This window comes from Ammospiza caudacuta, chromosome 1, assembly GCF_027887145.1.
Source record: "Ammospiza caudacuta isolate bAmmCau1 chromosome 1, bAmmCau1.pri, whole genome shotgun sequence".
NCBI lineage: Eukaryota > Metazoa > Chordata > Aves > Passeriformes > Passerellidae > Ammospiza > Ammospiza caudacuta.
Genome location: NC_080593.1, coordinates 156,206,633 through 156,224,187, shown reverse-complemented (window position 1 = coordinate 156,224,187; position 17,555 = coordinate 156,206,633). Strand labels below are relative to the sequence as shown.

Genomic DNA, 17,555 nt, shown 5'->3' with positions numbered 1-17,555 from the left:
CTGGGTGGACCCACCAGCCCATGGCTGGATGAACCCACCACGCCACGTCCAGGTGGACCCACCAGCCCTTCCCACCACCCCCAGGACACACAGCTGCAGCTGGATGACGCGGCAAGGGTCGGGGAGGACCTGAAGGAGAACGTGGCCATGGTGGAGCGCAGGAACACCCTGCTGCAGTCCGAGCTGGAGGAGCTCCGGGGCGTGGTGGAACAGACCGAGAGGGCCCGGAAATTGGCCGAGCAGGAGCTCATCGAGGCCAGCGAGAGGGTCCAGCTCCTCCACTCGCAGGTGAGACCTCACCTGCCCACCAGGAGAGGGGCCACCTCCATCCAGGGGTGCTCCAGCCCAGGAGAAACAGCTCTGGTGCCTTGGCTGGGGAGATCAAGGTGGCTCAGGGTGGTGCAGACCCAACATCTCCTCCTTCTCCTCAAGGGTTGGTCTGGAGGAGGTTGGGTTGGTCTAAAGAAGGTCCAAGGAGGGTTGGGTTGGTCTGGAGAAGATCTGGTAGAGAAAGACCAACTCTTGCTGTAGACCCCCACGATGTCTCCAGTTGACCTGGACCCAACAGTGCCACCTTCTCCTGAAGATCTCAGGAGGGTTGGGTTGGTCGGGGGGAGGTTGGCTTGGTCTAAAGTCCAAGGAGGGTTGGGTTTGGTTGGAGGAGGTTGAGTTGGTCCATGGAAGGTCTGGTTGGATTGGGGTGATGAAGACCAACTCTCGCTGAGCTGTAGACCCCCAAGATGTCTCCATCTGACCCAGACCCAACAGTGCCACCTTCTCCTGAAGGTCTCAGGAGGGTTGGGTTGGTCTGGAGGAGGTTGGCTTGATCCATGGAAGATCCAAGGAACATTTGGTTGGTCTACAGAAGGGTGGTGTCCATTTTTGTGTTGTGTTGCCAAGATCTCCAGAAGATCTTTCATCCTGTGGAGATACAGGGGAGTCTCCAAGACCTGTGGGGACTGAGGGGTGGGACAGCAGCCCCTGGGCCACCTCCTGAGATGTCTCCCCCTCCCCGCCCAGAACACCAGCCTCATCAACCAGAAGAAGAAGATGGAGGGTGACATCTCCCAGCTGCAGACAGAGGTGGAAGAGGCCGTCCAGGAGTGCCGGAATGCTGAGGAGAAGGCCAAGAAGGCCATCACCGATGTGAGTGTGGCTGTGGGACCATCACGGGGGCCATCAGTGGGGCCATGGCCAGGGTCACCGCTGGGGCCATCGCTGGGGCTGCCACCGGGGCCACCACCAGGGCCGTGACTGGGGCCACCACCAGAGCCATGACCAGGGCCACCAGCGGGGCCATCACTGGGGCCACCACCAGGGCCATCACTGGGGCCATGACCGGGGTCATCACCAGGGCCACCACTGAGGTCATCACCGGGGCCACCACCAGGGCTATCACCAGGGCCATCACCGAGGCCACCACTGGGGTCACCACCGGGGCCATGACCAGGGTCATTAGTGAGGCCATCACCATGGTCACCACCGAGGTCACCACCAAGGCCACCGGGGCCGTCACTGGGGCCATGACCAGGACCATCACCGGGGCCAGCACCAGGGTCATCAGTGGGGTCATCACCGGGGCCACCAGGTAGAACATGCCGTAGACCCCCTGCTTGTCCCTCTGCGGGCAGGCGGCCATGATGGCGGAGGAGCTGAAGAAGGAGCAGGACACGAGCGCGCACCTGGAGCGCATGAAGAAGAACATGGAGCAGACCATCAAGGACCTGCAGCTGCGGCTGGACGAGGCCGAGCAGCTGGCCCTCAAGGGCGGCAAGAAGCAGCTGCAGAAGCTCGAGGGGCGCGTGAGGGAGCTGGAGAACGAGCTGGAGGCCGAGCAGAAGCGCAACGCCGAGAGCGTCAAGGGGCTGCGCAAGTCCGAGCGGCGCGTCAAGGAGCTCAGCTACCAGGTGAGACCATGGAGGTACCAGGTGAGACCATGGAGGTGGGTCAAGGAGCTCAGCTACCAGGTGAGACCATGGAGGTACCAGGTGAGACCATGGAGGTGGGTCAAGGAGCTCAGCTACCAGGTGAGACCATGGAGGTGAGACCACGGGGGTGGGTCAAGGAGCTCAGTTACCAGGTGAGACCACAGGGGTGAGACCATGGGTGTGGGTCAAGGAGCTCAGCTACCAGGTAAGACCATGGGGTGAGACCCACCACCATGGGAGTGGGTCAAGGAGCTCAGGTATCAGGTGAGACCATGGGGTGAGACCATGGGAGTGAGTCAAGGAGCTCAGGTATCAGGTGAGACCATGGAGGTGAGACCATGGGTGTGGGTCAAGGAGCTCAGGTATCAGGTGAGACCATGGGGGGTGAGACTCAGCTAGCAGGTGAGACCATAGGGGTGGGTCAAGGAGCTCAGGTACCAGGTGAGACCATAGAGGTACCAGGTGAAACCATGGAGGTGAGACTTAGGTACCAGGTGAGAGCATGGAGGTGACACCATGGGGATGAGACTCAGGTACTAGGTGAGACCACACAGGTGAGACCATGCAGGTGAGACCATGGGGGTGGATCAAGGAGCTCAGTTACCAGGTGAGACCGTGGGAGTGAGAACATGGAGGTGGGTCAAGGAGCTCAGCTACAAGGTGAGACCATGGAGGTGAGACTCAGGTACCAGGTGAGACCATGGGGGTAGGTCAAGGAGCTCAGCTTCCAGGTGAGATCATGGAGGTGAGACCATGGGGGTGGGTCAAGGAGCTCAGGTATCAGGTGAGACCATGGGGGTGAGACCATGGGGGTGAGAGGCAGGTACCAGGTGAGACCATGGAGGTGCGACTATGAGGGTGGGTCAAGGAGCTCAGCTACCAGGTGAGATCCTGGAGGTGAGACCACGGGGGTGGGTCAAGGAGCTCAGCTACCAGGTGAGACCATGGGGGTACCACGAGAGACCATGGAGGTGACACCATGGGGGTGGGTCAAGGAGTTCAGCTACCAGGTGAGACCATGGGGGTGAGACCATGGGGGTGGGTCAAGGAGTTCAGCTACCAGGTGAGACCATGGGGGTGAGACTCGGGTACCAGATGAGACCATGGAGGTACCAGCTGAGACCATGGAGGTGAGACTTAGGTACCAGGTGAGACCATAGGAGTGGGTCAAGGAGCTCAGGTATCAGGTGAGACCATTGAGGTGAGACCACGGGGGTGAGACCATGGGTGTAGGTCAAGGAGCTCAGCTACCAGGTGAGACCATGGGGGTGAGACTCAGGTACCAGGTGAGACCAGGGAGGTGGGACCATGGGAGTGAGACCACAGAGGCGAGACCATGGAGGTGGGTCAAGGAGCTCAGCTACCAGGAGAGGGTCAGGTGAAAACACCTGAGTGGATCGTGGAGATCAGGTGCCAATGAGACCATTGAGGTGGGTCACGGAACTCAGCCACCAGGTGACACCACCAGATGGGTCAGGGAGCCCAGACACAGGTGAGATGGTTGAGTTAGGTCAAACTCAATTACAGGTGTGACCATTGAGGTGGGTCATGGAGCTCAGCCAGCAGGTGGCACCACCAGGGTGGGTCATGGAGATCACATTAGACCATTGAGGTGGGTCATGGAGCTCAGCAACCAGGTGACACCACCTGGGTTGGTCATGGAGATTGGATGAGACCATGGAGGTGGGTCATGAAGATAGATGAGGCCATTGAGGTGGCTCATGGAGCTCAGCCAGCAGGTGGCACCACCTAGCTGGGTCAAACTCTGCTACCAGCTGAGGCCACCACAGCACAGCCTCTCTTCAGTCACACCTGTGGGGCATCAAAAATGGGCACAGATGGTGGCCCCAGGGACGTGGTCAACTCAGAGTGTTGATGGGGTGACCACAGGGACACGGGTGACCCAACACATGGCGGCCGCCAGAATAAAGATGACCCAGAACATTCATTGGGCGACCAAAGGGACGTGGGTGACACAGGACCTGGTGGCCATGGGGACACAGGAAGTCTCCAGGAAGGGAAACTGAGGCACAGGAGTTGTGTCTGTGCACTTGTCCAGTGTCCAACCCTGTCCCTGTTCCCCCAGACGGAGGAGGACAAGAAGAACCTGCTGCGGCTGCAGGACCTGGTGGACAAACTCCAAATGAAAGTCAAAGCCTACAAGAGACAGGCGGAGGAGGCGGTGGGTGAACGGGATGGATGGATGGACGGATGGATGGATGATGGATGATGGATGGAGGATGGATGGATGATGGATGGAGGATGGATGGATGATGGATGATGGATGGAGGATGGATGGATGGATGGATGGATGGATGGATGGATGGATGGATGATGGATGGATGGATGGATGGATGGATGATGGATGGATGGATGATGGATGGATGGATGGATGGATGGATGGATGATGGATGGATGGATGGATGGATGATGGATGGATGGATGATGGATGATGGATGATGGATGGATGGATGGATGAGGGATGGATGGATGGATGGATGGATGATGGATGGATGATGGATGGATGGATGGATGGATGGATGGATGGATGGATGGATGGATGATGGATGATGAATGGATGGATGGATGGATGGATGGATGGATGGAGGATGGATGATGGATGGATGGATGGATGATGGATGGATGGATGGATGATGGATGATGGATGGAGGATGGATGGATGGATGGATGGATGGATGGATGGATGGATGAGGGATGGATGGATGATGGATGGATGGATGATGGATGGATGATGGATGGATGGATGGATGGATGATGGATGATGGATGATGGATGGATGATGGATGGATGGATGGATGATGGATGGATGGATGGATGGATGGATGATGGATGGATGGATGATGGATGGATGATGGATGAATGGATGGATGGATGGATGATGGATGGATGGATGGATGGATGGATGGATGGATGGACGGATGGATGGATGGATGGATGGACGGATGGATGGATGGATGGATGGATGGATGGATGGATGGATGATGGATGGATGGATGATGGATGGATGGATGATGGATGGATGATGGATGGATGGATGGATGGATGGATGGATGGATGGCAGGATGGATGGATGGATGATGGATGGATGGATGAATGGATGGATGATGGAATGATAAATGGAAGGGATGGACGGATGGATGGATGGATGGATGGATGGATGGATGGATGGACGGATGGATGGATGATGGATGGAGGATGGATGGATGATGGATGATGGATGGAGGATGGATGGATGGATGGATGGATGGATGGATGGATGATGGATGGATGATGGATGGATGGATGAATGGATGGGTGGAAGAGAAGGATGGATAGCCAGACACTTGAAGCCATCTCAGCTGTGAGGTTGGCAAGAGGATGTCCTTCCCTGGAACCAACCTCCCCGACCCCCTGTCCCTCCAGGAGGAACAGGCCAACACCAACCTGGCCAAGTTCCGGAAGGCGCAGCACGAGCTGGACGAGGCTGAAGAACGCGCTGACATCGCCGAGTCCCAGGTCAACAAACTGCGGGCCAAGAGCCGCGACATCGGAGCCAAGGTGGGACCTCCTGTCACCCCCTGTCACCCCCCCACAGCTGCCCCACAGCCCCTCCTGGACCTTCTCTCTCCTCTCCCATTTCAGAAGCTGCACGATGAGGAGTGACCCATCCCTATGAAGGACCCGCCATGAGTGACCCACCACCATGAGTGACACCACTGCCACCACGAGGGACACACCATGATGAGAGACACACCGTGATGAAGGTTCCACCATGATGAAGGTTCCACCATGATGGAGGTCCTGTCATGACAATGACTGACCAACCACAATTATGAGGGTCCCACCACCACCACCATGAAAGGTCCATCACCCTACCTTGAGGGACTGACCACCATAGTGGACTCCCCATCATGATGAGACCCATGACCACCATGATGAGTGACCTGCCCCTGTGATAAGGGATCCACCATCACCGTGAGGGACCCACCATGTGGCACCATGAAGGACCCCCCCACACCTCAACAGGGGACCTCCCACCATGATGGACCCACAATAATGATAAGATGAACGCACCACCATCAAGATGGACCCACAATGATGATGAGATGAACCCACCGCCAGCATGATGGACCCTCAATGATGATGAGATGAACCCACCACCACCATGATGGACCCACAATAATGATAAGATGAACGCACCGCCACCATGATGGACCCCCAATGATGATGAGATGAACCCACCGCCACCATGATGGACCCCCAATGATGATGAGATGAACCCACCGCCACCATGATGGACCCACAATGATGATGATGATGGACCCATCATCATGAGTGACTCCAAACCCCACAGTGGACCTTCCCCCCACCAATGACACCCCCTACCCCCTGTCCAAGACAAGGGGACCCCGATGACATAATTAATTAATTAATTAACGAGCCACAGAAGGGACACAATGTCCCCTCGGCCACCTCACCCCAAAAACACGACCCTGAGCAGCACCAGGTGTGGGACAAGGTTTAATTTTTGGGGTGGGGGGCAGGACCAGGTGGAGAGGGGACAGAGGGGGACAATGGGACAGTGGTGGGGGCGGTGGCCTTCAGCCACCCTCCATGTCGGGGTCTGGAGGAGAAAGAGTTGGAGATGGTGGAGGAGAACCCAGGTGCCCCCCATCCCACCTAGAGGGGTCCCAGATGTCTCCAATCCCACCCAAGGTTATCCCAGGTGTCCCCAGCCTCACCCACGGGTGTCCCCAACGCCATCCCAGAGCGTCCCAGGTGTCCCCAACCCCACCCAAAGTTATCCCAGGTGTCCCCAAGCCCCACTCCAGGGTGTCCCAGGTGTCCCCCACCTCACCCATGGATAACCCAGGTGTCCCTCAACCCCACCCCAGGGTGTCCCAGATGTCCCCAGCTCCCCCCAAAGATGTCAGTGATGTCCCCAGCCTCACCCAAGTGTGTCCCCCAACCCCACCCGAGGGTCCCCCAGGTGTCCCCAGTGTCCCTCACCCTGTCCCGGCGCCACCCGCGTGCGGAAGGTGACGAAGGTGTCGAAGGCGAAGACCAAGGCCAGGAGGAGGCTGAAGGTCTGGGGGGAGGGGAAAGGGGCGTGGCCTGGTCAGAAGGGGGCGGGGCCAGGTCAGTCAGGGGCGGGGCTCAGGGAGGGGGCGGGGCTTGGGGACACTCACGAAGGTGGTGGCAGCCAGGGCGTCACGGGACGAGGCCAAGGCCACCAGGGCCGCCACGAGGAAGATGATGGTGCCACTGATGGCCCGGAGCAGGTCCTGAGGGGACAGAGCGGGGGACACTGTGGGGACATGGGGGACACCAGGGGGACGGGGGGGTGACAGTGGGCACACCATGGAGGGGACACCATGGAGGACCCCAGGAACATGGAGGGGCCACCATGAGGACGACACAGTGACATGAAAGGGCTGCCATGGAGGACACCATGCAGGTGACAAAGGGACAGAGAGGGGCCACCACGGAGGCCACCAAGGACATGACAAGAGACATGAAGGGGCCACCACTGAGGGACACCACGTGGACATGGCAAGAGGATATGGAGGAGCCACCATGGAGGCCACCATGAGGATGACACAAGGACATGGAGGCACCACCATAGAAGGGCCACCATGGAGGCCACCATAAGGATGACAAGGGGACATGAAAGGGCCACCATGGAGGACACCGTGGAGACATGGAGGGGCCATGGAGGACACCATAGGGATGACAAAGGGACATGGATGGGCCACCATGGAGGGGACACCATGGGGGTGAAAAGGGGACACAGAGGGGCCACCAGGGACATGACAAGGGACATGGAGGGGCCACCATGAGGATGACACGGGAACACATAGGGGACAACAGGGAGGACACCATGGGGATGATGAGGGGACAAGGAGGACATCATGGGGTGATGACAAAGGGACATGGATGGGCCACCATGGAGGGGACACCATGGACATGACAAGGGACATGGAAGGGCCACTATGAAGGACACCATGAGGATGACACGGTGACATGAAAGGGCCACCATGGAGGACACCAGGAACAGGTCAAGGGGACATGAAAGGGCCACCATGGATGACACCATGGGGGTGAGAGGGGGACATGGAGGACACCATGGCATGATGACAGGGGGACATGAAAGGGCCACCATGGAGGGGACACCAAGGACATGACAAGGGACATGGAAGGGCCACTATGAAGGACACCATGAGGATGACACGGTGACATGAAAGGGCCACCATGGAGGCCACCACAGGGTGATGACGAGGGGCCACCATTGAGGGGCCACCATGGAGGCCACCAAGGACATGACAAGGGACATGAAAGGGCCACCATGGAGGACACCATGGGGATGACAAGGGGACAGGGAGGGGCCACCATGGAGAACATCATGGACATGTAAAGGGGACATGGAAGGGCCACCATGGGGTGATGACATGGGAACATGGAGAAGCCATCATGGAGGAGACCCCATGGAGGCCGCCATGAGGATGTGAAGCGGCCACCATGGACATGACAAGGGACATGAAAGGGCCAGCATGGAAAACACCAGGGACATGACAAGGAGACATGGAAGGGCCACCATGGACATGACAAGGGGACATGGAGGGACCACGATGGAGAACACCAGGAAGATGACAAGGGAACATGGATGGGCCACCATGGAGGACACCATGGGGGTGACGGAGGAGCCACCATGGAGGCCACCAATTACGTGACAAGGGGACATGAAAGGGCCACCATGGACATGACAAGGGACATGAAAGGGCCACCATGGAAAACACCATGAGGATAACACGGTGGCACGAAAGGGCCACCATGGAGGACACCACAAACATGGCAAGGGGATGGGGAGAGGCCACCATGGGGATGACATGGGGACAGGGAGGGACCACCATGGAGGACACCATGGGGATGATGAGGGGACATAGAGGACATCATGGAGTGATGACAAAGGGACATGGATGGGCCACCATGGAGGGGACACCATGGTGATGACACGGGAACACGGACAGGCCACCATGGCGGACATCATGGGGACATGGAGGGGCCACCATGGACATGACAAGGGGACATGAAAGGGCCACCATGGAGGACACGAGGGACATGACACGAGGACATGGGAGGGGCCACCATGAGGATGATGACATGGGGATATGGAGGGGCCACCACTGTCCCCGTCTGTCCCCGTTTGTCCCCGTCTGTCCCCGTTTGTCCCCATTTATCCCCGTCTGTCCCTGTTTGTCCCCGTCTGTCCCAGTTTGTCCCCAATTGTCCCAGTTTGTCCCAGTCTGTCCCCCTTTGTCCCCGTCTGTCCCTGTCTATCCCCATTTCTCCCCGTCTGTCCCAGCTTGTCCCCATTTGTCCCTGTTTGTCCCAGTTTTTCCCTGTCTGTCCCCGTTTGTTTCCGTTTGTCCCTCTCTGTCCCAGTTTGTCCCCGTTTCTCCCTGTCTGTCTCCATCTGTCCCCGTTTGTCCTCGTCTGTCCCTGTCTGTCCCAGTTTGTCCCCGTCTCTCCCTGTCTGTCCCCATTTGTCCCCATTTGTCCCAGTTTGTCCCAGTTTCTCCCCATCTGTCCCCATTTGTCCCCATCTGTCCCCGTTTGCCCCAGTTTGTCCCCATTTGTCCCCGTCTCTCCCTGTCTCTCCCCGTCTCTCCCTGTCTGTCCCCATTTGTCCCCATTTGTCCCAGTTTGTCCCAGTTTCTTCCCGTCTGTCCCCATTTGTCCCCGTCTGTCCCAGTTTGTCCCCATTTGTCCCTGTCTGTCCCCATTTGTCCCAGTTTGTCCCAGTTTCTTCCCGTCTGTCCCCATCTGTCCCCGTCTGTCCCAGTTTGTCCCATTTGCCCCCCGTCTGTCCCCGTTTGCCCCAGTTTGTCCCCATTTGTCCCAGTTTGTCCCCGTCTCTCCCCGTCTGTCCTCATTTGTCCCCGTCTGTCCCAGTTTGTCCCCATTTGTTCCAGTTTGTCCCAGTTTCTTCCCGTCTGTCCCCGTCTGTCCCCGTTTGCCCCAGTTTGTCCCCATTTGTCCCCGTCTCTCCCCGTCTGTCCCCATTTGTCCCCGTGTGTCCCTGTGTGTCCCAGTTTGTCCCCATTTGTCCCCATTTGCCCCCCGTCTGTCCCAGTTTGTCCCATTTGCCCCCCGTCTCTCCCCGTCTGTCCTCATTTGTCCCCGTCTGTCCCAGTTTGTCCCCATTTGTTCCAGTTTGTCCCAGTTTCTTCCCGTCTGTCCCCGTCTGTCCCCGTTTGCCCCAGTTTGTCCCATCTGCCCCCCGTATGTCCCCATTTGTCCCCGTCTGTCCCAGTTTGTCCCCATCTGTCTCCGTCTGTCCCCGTCTGTCCCCGTTTGCTCCAGTTTGTCCCATTTGCCCCCCGCGTGTCCCCGTTTGCCCCAGTTTGTCCCATTTGCCCCCCGCGTGTCCCCGTTTGCCCCAGTTTGTCCCATTTGCCCCTCGCGTGTCCCCATTTGTCCCCGTTTGCCCCAGTTTGTCCCATTTGCCCCCCGTCTGTCCCAGTTTGTCCCATTTGCCCCCCGTGTGTCCCCGTTTGCCCCAGTTTGTCCCCATTTGTCCCTGTCTCTCCCCGTGTGTCCCCGCGTGTCCCCGCGGGTACCAGGCAGGTGCCGTAGCCCGGGGGCAGCCGGGGGGGGTCCCTGAGCAGGAGCCCCCCCAGAGCCGCCGCCCCCGCCAGGGTCTGGAGCAGCGCCGGGGCCAGGGTGGGGGGCGCGGGGGGGGACAGCAGGGCCACCACCCCCCCGGACAGCACCTGGGGGGACACACGGGGGTCACAGAGGGGTCACAAGGGGGACAGCAGGGCCACCACCCCCCCGGACAGCACCTGGGGACACAGAGGGGACATGCAGGGGTCACAAAGGGGGGACAGCAGTGCCACCATCCCTGGATGGCACCTGGGAACAGAGGGGACACAAAGGGTCATGGGGGGGACAGCAGTGCCATCACCCCCCCGGACAGCACATGGGGGGACATAAAGGGGACACAGAGGTGACAGCAGTGCCACCAGTCCCCGGACAGCGCCTGGGGACAGAGGGGACACACGGGGGTCACAGAGGGGTCACAAGGGGGACAGCGGTGCCACCACCCCTGGATGGCACCTGGGGGGGACAGCAGTGCCACCACCCCCCCGGACAGCACCTGAGGACAGAGGGGACACACATGGGGGTCACAGAGGGGTCACAAGGGGGACAGCAGCGCCACCACCCCCCCGGACAGCACCTGAGGGGACACATGGGGTCACAGAGGGGTCACAGAGGGGACAGCAGTGCCACCACCCCTGCATGGCACCTGAGGGCGACAGCAGCGCCACCACCCCCCCGGATGGCACCTGGGGGCACACAGGGGGGTCACGGGGGGGACACAGAGGTGACAGCAGTGCCACCACCCCTGGATGGCACCTGGGGGGGACAGCAGTGCCACCACCCCCCCGGACAGCACCTGGGGTGACACACGGGGGTCACAGAGGGGTCACAAAGGGGACAGGAGTGCCACCACCCCTGGATGGCACCAGCCCTCCCGGTTTGCCATCCCAGTGCTCCCAGTATCCCCAGTAACCCCAGTATCCCCAGTATGCCGTACCAGTTCCTGTACCGGTATCCCCAGTGCTCCCAGTATCCCATCCCAGCACTCCCAGTGCCCTCTCCCAGTGCTCCCAGTATTGCCAGTGTGCTGTACCAGTATCCCCAGTATCCCGCCCCAGTTCCCCCAGTGCTCCCAGTATGCCCAGTTTGCCATACCAGTTCCCCCAGTATCCCATCCCAGTTCCCCCAGTATGCCCAGTTTGCCGTACCAGTTCCCCCAGTGCCCTGTCCCAGTATCCCCAGTATCCCATCCCAGTTCCCCCAGTATCCTCAGTGCTCCCAGTTTGCCGTACCAGTTCCCCCAGTATCCCATCCCAGTTCCCCCAGTATCCCCAGTTTGCCATACCAGTTCCCCCAGTGCCCTATCCCAATATCCCCAGTATCCCCAGTTTGCCGTACCAGTATCCCCAGTATGCCCAGTATCCCCAGTATGCCCAGTTTGCTGTACCAGTATGCCCAGTTTGCCGTACCAGTTCCCCCAGTATCCCATCCCAGTATGCCCAGTTTGCCCAGTTTGCCGTACCAGCTCCCCCAGTATGCCCAGTTTGCCGTACCAGTTCCCCCAGTATCCCACCCCAGTTCCCCCAGTATGCCCAGTTTGCCATACCAGTTCCCCCAGTATCCCATCCCAGTATGCCCAGTTCCCCCAGTATGCCCAGTTTGCCCAGTTTGCCGTACCAGTATCCCATCCCAGTTTGCCCAGTTTGCCGTACCAGTTCCCCCAGTATCCCATCCCAGTTCCCCCAGTTTGCCCAGTTTGCCCAGTTTGCCGTACCAGTTCCCCCAGTTCCCCCAGTTTGCCCTGTTTGCTGTACCAGTTCCCCCAGTATCCCATCCCAGTATGCCCAGTTCCCCCAGTATGCCCAGTTTGCCGTACCAGTTCCCCCAGTATCCCATCCCAGTATGCCCAGTTTGCCCAGTTTACCGTACCAGTTCCCCCAGTATGCCCAGTATGCCCAGTTTGCCGTACCAGTTCCCCAGTTCCCCCAGTATGCCCAGTTTGCCGTACCAGTTCCCCCAGTATGCCCAGTTTGCCGTACCAGTTCCCCCAGTTCCCCCAGTTTGCCCAGTTTGCCGTACCAGTTCCCCCAGTATCCCATCCCAGTTCCCCCAGTTTGCCCAGTTTGCCCAGTTTGCCCAGTTCCCCCAGTATGCCCAGTTTGCCGTACCAGTATCCCATCCCAGTTCCCCCAGCTCCCAGTTTGCCCAGTTTGCCATACCAGTATGCCCAGTTCCCCCAGTATCCCATCCCAGTATGCCCAGTTCCCCCAGTTTGCCCAGTTTGCCGTACCAGTTCCCCCAGTATGCCCAGTATGCCCAGTTCCCCCAGTATCCCATCCCAGTATGCCCAGTTTGCCCAGTTTGCCGTACCAGTTCCCCCAGTATCTCACCCCAGTTCCCCCAGTTTGCCCAGTTTGCCGTACCAGTTCCCCCAGTTTGCCCAGTTTGCCGTACCAGCTCCCCCAGTATGCCCAGTTTGCCATACCAGTATGCCCAGTTTGCCCAGTTTGCCCAGTTTGCCGTACCAGTATCCCATCCCAGTTCCCCCAGTTTGCCCAGTTCCCCCAGTTCCCCCAGTATGCCCAGTATGCCGTACCAGTTCCCCCAGTTTGCCGTACCAGTTCCCCCAGTATGCCCAGTTTGCCGTACCAGTATCCCCAGTATCCCATCCCAGTATCCCCAGTATCCCCAGTATGCCCAGTTCCCCCAGTATCCCATACCAGTATGCCCAGTTCCCCCAGTTCCCCCAGTTCCCCCAGTTCCCCCAGTTTGCCCATTTGCCGTACCAGCTCCCCCAGTTCGCCCAGTTTGCCCAGTTTGCCCATTTGCCGTACCAGCTCCCCCAGCTCCCCCAGTTCCCCCAGTTTGCCCAGTTTGCCGTACCAGCTCCCCCAGTTTGCCCAGTTTGCCCAGTTTGCCATACCAGTATCCCATCCCAGTTCCCCCAGTTCCCCCAGTTTGCCGTACCAGTATCCCATCCCAGTATGCCCAGTTTGCCCAGTTTGCCCAGTTTGCCGTACCAGTATCCCATCCCAGTATCCCATCCCACTATGCCCAGTTCCCCCAGTATCCCCAGTTTGCCCATTTGCCGTACCAGCTCCCCCAGTATCCCACCCCAGTTCCCCCAGTTCCCCCAGTTCCCCCAGTATGCCCAGTTTGCCCAGTTTGCCCATTTGCCGTACCAGTTCCCCCAGTATCCCCAGTTTGCCCATTTGCCGTACCAGCTCCCCCAGTATCCCACCCCAGTTCCCCCAGTTCCCCCAGTATGCCCAGTTTGCCCAGTTTGCCCAGTTTGCCCATTTGCCGTACCAGTTCCCCTGCCAGCAGCAGCCCCCGGGGGGTTCTCAGCGCCCCCAGGTCGAAGACCCCCGAGGGCTCCGGCTGCCCCATGGGGGGGTCCCGGGGGTCCCGGCGCTCCTCAGGGGGGCTCAGGGGCTCCTGGGGGTCTCAGGGGGGTCCCGGGGGGTCTCAGGGGGGACTGGGGGTCCTGGGGGTCTGAGGGGGGTCCCGGGGGGTCTCAGGGGGGACTGGGGCTCCTGGGGGTCTTAGGGGGGTCCCGGGGGGGCTGAGGGGCCTCAAGGGCTCCTGGGGGTCTTAGGGGGGTCCCGGGGGGTCCCGGGGGGTCTCAGGGGGGACTGGGGGTCCTGGGGGTCTTAGGGAGACCTGGGGCGGCTGGGGGGGTCTGGGGGTCTCGGGAATGTCCAGGGGGTCCGGGGGGGGGGGTTCCTGGGGGTTCTGGGGGTCCTGGGAAGGTCTGGGGGGGTTCCCGGGGGGTCCTTGGGGTCTTAGAGGGGCTCTGGGGGGTCCCGGGGGATCTTGGGAGGTCCTGGGGGGTCCTGGGGGTCTCAGGGGCACCCGGAGGGGTCTGGGAGGGTCCTGGGTGGTTCGGGGGCTCGGGGGTCTGAGGGGGTCCTGGGGGTCCTGGGAAGGTCCGGGGAGATCCCTGGGGTGTCCTGGGGGTCTTGGGGGGACCCGGGGGGGGGGGCGGGGTCTGGGGAGGGGTCTTAGGGATCTTGGGAGGGTTCGGGGAGGTCACGGGGGGTTCTGGGGGTCTTAGGGGGATCCGGGGAGGTTCTGGGGGTGTTCCGGGGGGTCCCGGGGGGCTCTGGGGGACCCCGGGGAGGTCTCTGGGGATCCCTGTGGGGCTGGGGGAGGGGCAGAGACTTGGGGGGGGGGAGGGGACACACGTGGGTGCCCCCCCCTCCCGCCCCTCCCCCCCGCCGTGACAGGCACCGGCGGGACCGCGACAAAGGGACCTTGTGGGGATACTGGGAGGGACTGGGGGGGACTGGGGGGGACTGGGGGGGACTGGGGGGGACTGGGATGGACTGGGGGGGACTGGGAGGGACTGGGAGGGACTGGGAGGGACTGGGGGGACTGGGAGGGACTGGGAGGGGCTGGGAGGGACTGGGATGGACTGGGGGGGACTGGGATGGACTGGGGGGGACTGGGAGGGACTGGGAGGGGCTGGGAGGGACTGGGAGGGACTGGGAGGGGCTGGGAGGGACTGGGATGGACTGGGGAGAACTGGGATGGTCTGGGGGGGACTGGGAGGGGTCTGGGAACTGGGGGAGCTTCGTGGTGGGCCCTGGGCGTATACTGGGATGGACTGGGAGGCAGCTGGGATGCACTGGGGGCGGGACTGGAAGGCGATCGGGAGGGACTGGGAACTGCTGGGAGGGCTTCAGGCACAAAATGGGAGGGACTGGGAGGGACTGGGAGCCACTGGGGGATAACTGGGATAGGCTGGGGAGGGACTGGGAGTGACTGGGAGGATGTACTGGGATTGACTGAAAGCTGAGAGGATGTACTGGGATATACTGGGAGTGACTGGGAGCTGACAGGATATACTGGGATGTACTGGGAGTGACTGGGAGGCTATACTGGGATGTACTGGGAGTGACTGGGAGCAGCCGGGGAGTGGCTGACAGGAAACTGAAGGGTACTGGGGGCACTGGGAGGTACTGGGAGTCTGCAAGGAGTGAGAGGAGTGTGAGTAACTGGGAGCACTGGGGAGTAACTGGGAGCACTGGGAGCACTGGGAGCAGAGCCCCTCCAGACACTCCCAACACTCCCAGTGCTCCCAGTGCCTCCCAGTTCCCTCCCAGTTGCCCCCCAGTCCCCCCCAGTCCCCTCCAGTCCCCTCCCAGTCCATTCCAGTTTGGTCCCAGTTCCCTCCCAGTGCCTCCCAGTCCCTCCCAGTATATCCTCTCAGCTCCCAGTATATCCCAGTATAGCCCACTATATCCCACTATATCCCAGTATATCCCAGTATATCCCAGTATAGCCTCTCAGCTCCCAGTATATCCCAGTATATCCCAGTAAATCCCAGTAAATCCCAGTATATCCTCTCAGCTCCCAGTCCCTCCCAGTCCATTCCCAGTCCCTCTCAGTCGGTCCCAGTTCATCCCAGTCGGTCCCAGTTTGGTCCCAGTCCATTCCCAGTCCATCCCGGTCCATCCCAGTCCATCCCAGTCCCTCCCAGTCCATCCCGGTCCATCCCAGTCCATCCCAGTCCCTCCCAGTCGGTCCCATTCCCACTCCCAGTATAACCCAGTATATCCCAGTATATCCCAGTCCCTCTCAGTCGGTCCCAGTTTGGTCCCAGTCCCTCCCAGTCCATCCCAGTCCATCCCAGTCCCTCCCAGTCGGTGTCAGTCCCACTCCCAGTATAACCCAGTATATCCCAGTATATCCCAGTCCCTCTCAGTCAGTCCCAGTTTGGTCCCAGTTCATCCCAGTCCCTCCCAGTGCCTCCCAGTCGGTCCCAGTTTGGTCCCAGTTCGGTCCCAGTTCATCCCAGTCCCTCCCAGTCCCTCCCAGTTTGGTCCCAGTTTGGTCCCAGTCCATTCCCAGTCCCCCTCCAGTCCATTCCCAGTCGGTCCCAGTTTGGTCCCAGTTTGGTCCCAGTTCGGTCCCAGTTCATCCCAGTTCATCCCAGTTGTGTCCCTGGGTCCCTGCTGGGGGTGGGGGAGGGGCGGGGACACCCTAAAAATACCCGAGGGGGGGGAGGGGCTGGCCCGGGGCCCGAGCGCGGCTAAAAATAGCCCGGGGGGGGGGGGGGGGTCACGTGACCCCGGGAGGGGGAGGGGGGGACACACCGGGGGGGGGGGGAGGGGAGCGGCACCGGGACCCCGCAGGTAACGGGGGAGGGGACCCGGGGGGGGACACGGGATTGGGGACCTGGGGGACACCTGGGGACACTTGCGGGGGACAACTGGGGACACCTGGGGACACGGGGCTGGGACTGGGGACACCAGGAGGGGACCTGGAACCGGGGACACCTGGCGGCTTTGGGGGGACATGGGGACGGGACACGGGGTTGGGGACACCCGGAGGGGACACGGGGTTGGGGACATTGGGGGGACACTGGGTTGGGATTGGGGACAGCTGGGGACATGGGGGGGGGGGGGGGGACGACGCGGGGCTGGGATTGGGGACACCTGGAGGAAACACGGGGTTGGGGACACCTGGGGGGACACGGGATTGGGGACACCTGGGGGGACACGGAGCTGGGTTGGGGACATGGCGGGGGACACACGAGACTGGGAACACTGAGAGGGGGACACGGGGTTGGGGACACCTGGGTTTGGGGACACCTGGAGGGGACATGGAACTGGGGACACTGGGCTGGGACTGGGGACAACAGCGGGGACGCACACGGTTGGGGACACCTGGGGACACGGGATTGGGGACACCTGGAGGGGACACGGGGCTGGGGACATTGGGGGGACACAGGGCTGGGATTGGGGACAGCTGGGGACATGGTGGGGGGGGGACACGACACGGGGCTGGGATTGGGGACACCTGGAGGAAACACGGGGTTGGGGACACCTGGAGGAAACACGGGGTTGGGGACACCTGGAGGAAACACGGGGTTGGGGACACCTGGAGGGGACACGGGACTGGGGACACCTGGGGGGACACAGGGCTGGGATTGGGGACACCTGGGGGGACACGGAGCTGGGATTGGGGACATGGCGGGGGACACACGAGACTGGGAACACTGAGAGGGGGACACGG

The 17,555-nt window shown here is 60.8% G+C and overlaps 2 protein-coding genes across 2 annotated transcripts in view; one reads left to right on the top strand and one right to left on the bottom strand.

Annotated features, from left to right (window-relative positions):
• The window catches only part of LOC131568194 (myosin-6-like), a 32,043-nt gene extending 25,643 nt beyond the window's left edge, over positions 1-6,400 (top strand). The window contains exons 34-39 of the mRNA XM_058820136.1: positions 85-288; positions 1,021-1,146; positions 1,632-1,907; positions 4,015-4,110; positions 5,352-5,486; positions 5,571-6,400. Of these exons, the coding sequence (XP_058676119.1) occupies positions 85-288; positions 1,021-1,146; positions 1,632-1,907; positions 4,015-4,110; positions 5,352-5,486; positions 5,571-5,591 (858 nt within the window). The 3' untranslated portion in view covers positions 5,592-6,400. The remainder of the gene's footprint in view (positions 1-84; positions 289-1,020; positions 1,147-1,631; positions 1,908-4,014; positions 4,111-5,351; positions 5,487-5,570) is intronic.
• Positions 6,401-6,529: 129 nt separating this feature from the next.
• On the bottom strand, positions 6,530-13,969 carry LOC131562769 (CKLF-like MARVEL transmembrane domain-containing protein 5). Its single transcript, XM_058812644.1, has 4 exons — positions 13,842-13,969; positions 7,118-7,213; positions 6,939-7,017; positions 6,530-6,552 (listed from the first exon to the last, which is right to left on the bottom strand). The coding sequence occupies exons 1-4, from the start codon at positions 13,920-13,922 to the stop codon at positions 6,530-6,532; spliced, it is 279 nt and encodes a 92-aa protein (XP_058668627.1). The 5' UTR covers positions 13,923-13,969.
• Positions 13,970-17,555: the final 3,586 nt, after the last annotated feature.

Excerpts from the sequence above, each read along its gene's own strand:
- LOC131562769 (XM_058812644.1), bottom strand. The coding sequence starts at position 13,922 with ATGGGGCAGCCGGAGCCCTCGGGGGTCTTCGACCTGGGGGCGCTGAGA. Across the intron at positions 7,214-13,841 it reads TGCTGCTGGCAGGGGAACTG|GACCTGCTCCGGGCCATCAG; the intron begins GTACGGCAAATG and ends CTGTCCCCTCAG. Across the intron at positions 7,018-7,117 it reads CCCTGGCTGCCACCACCTTC|ACCTTCAGCCTCCTCCTGGC; the intron begins GTGAGTGTCCCC and ends CCCTCCCCCCAG.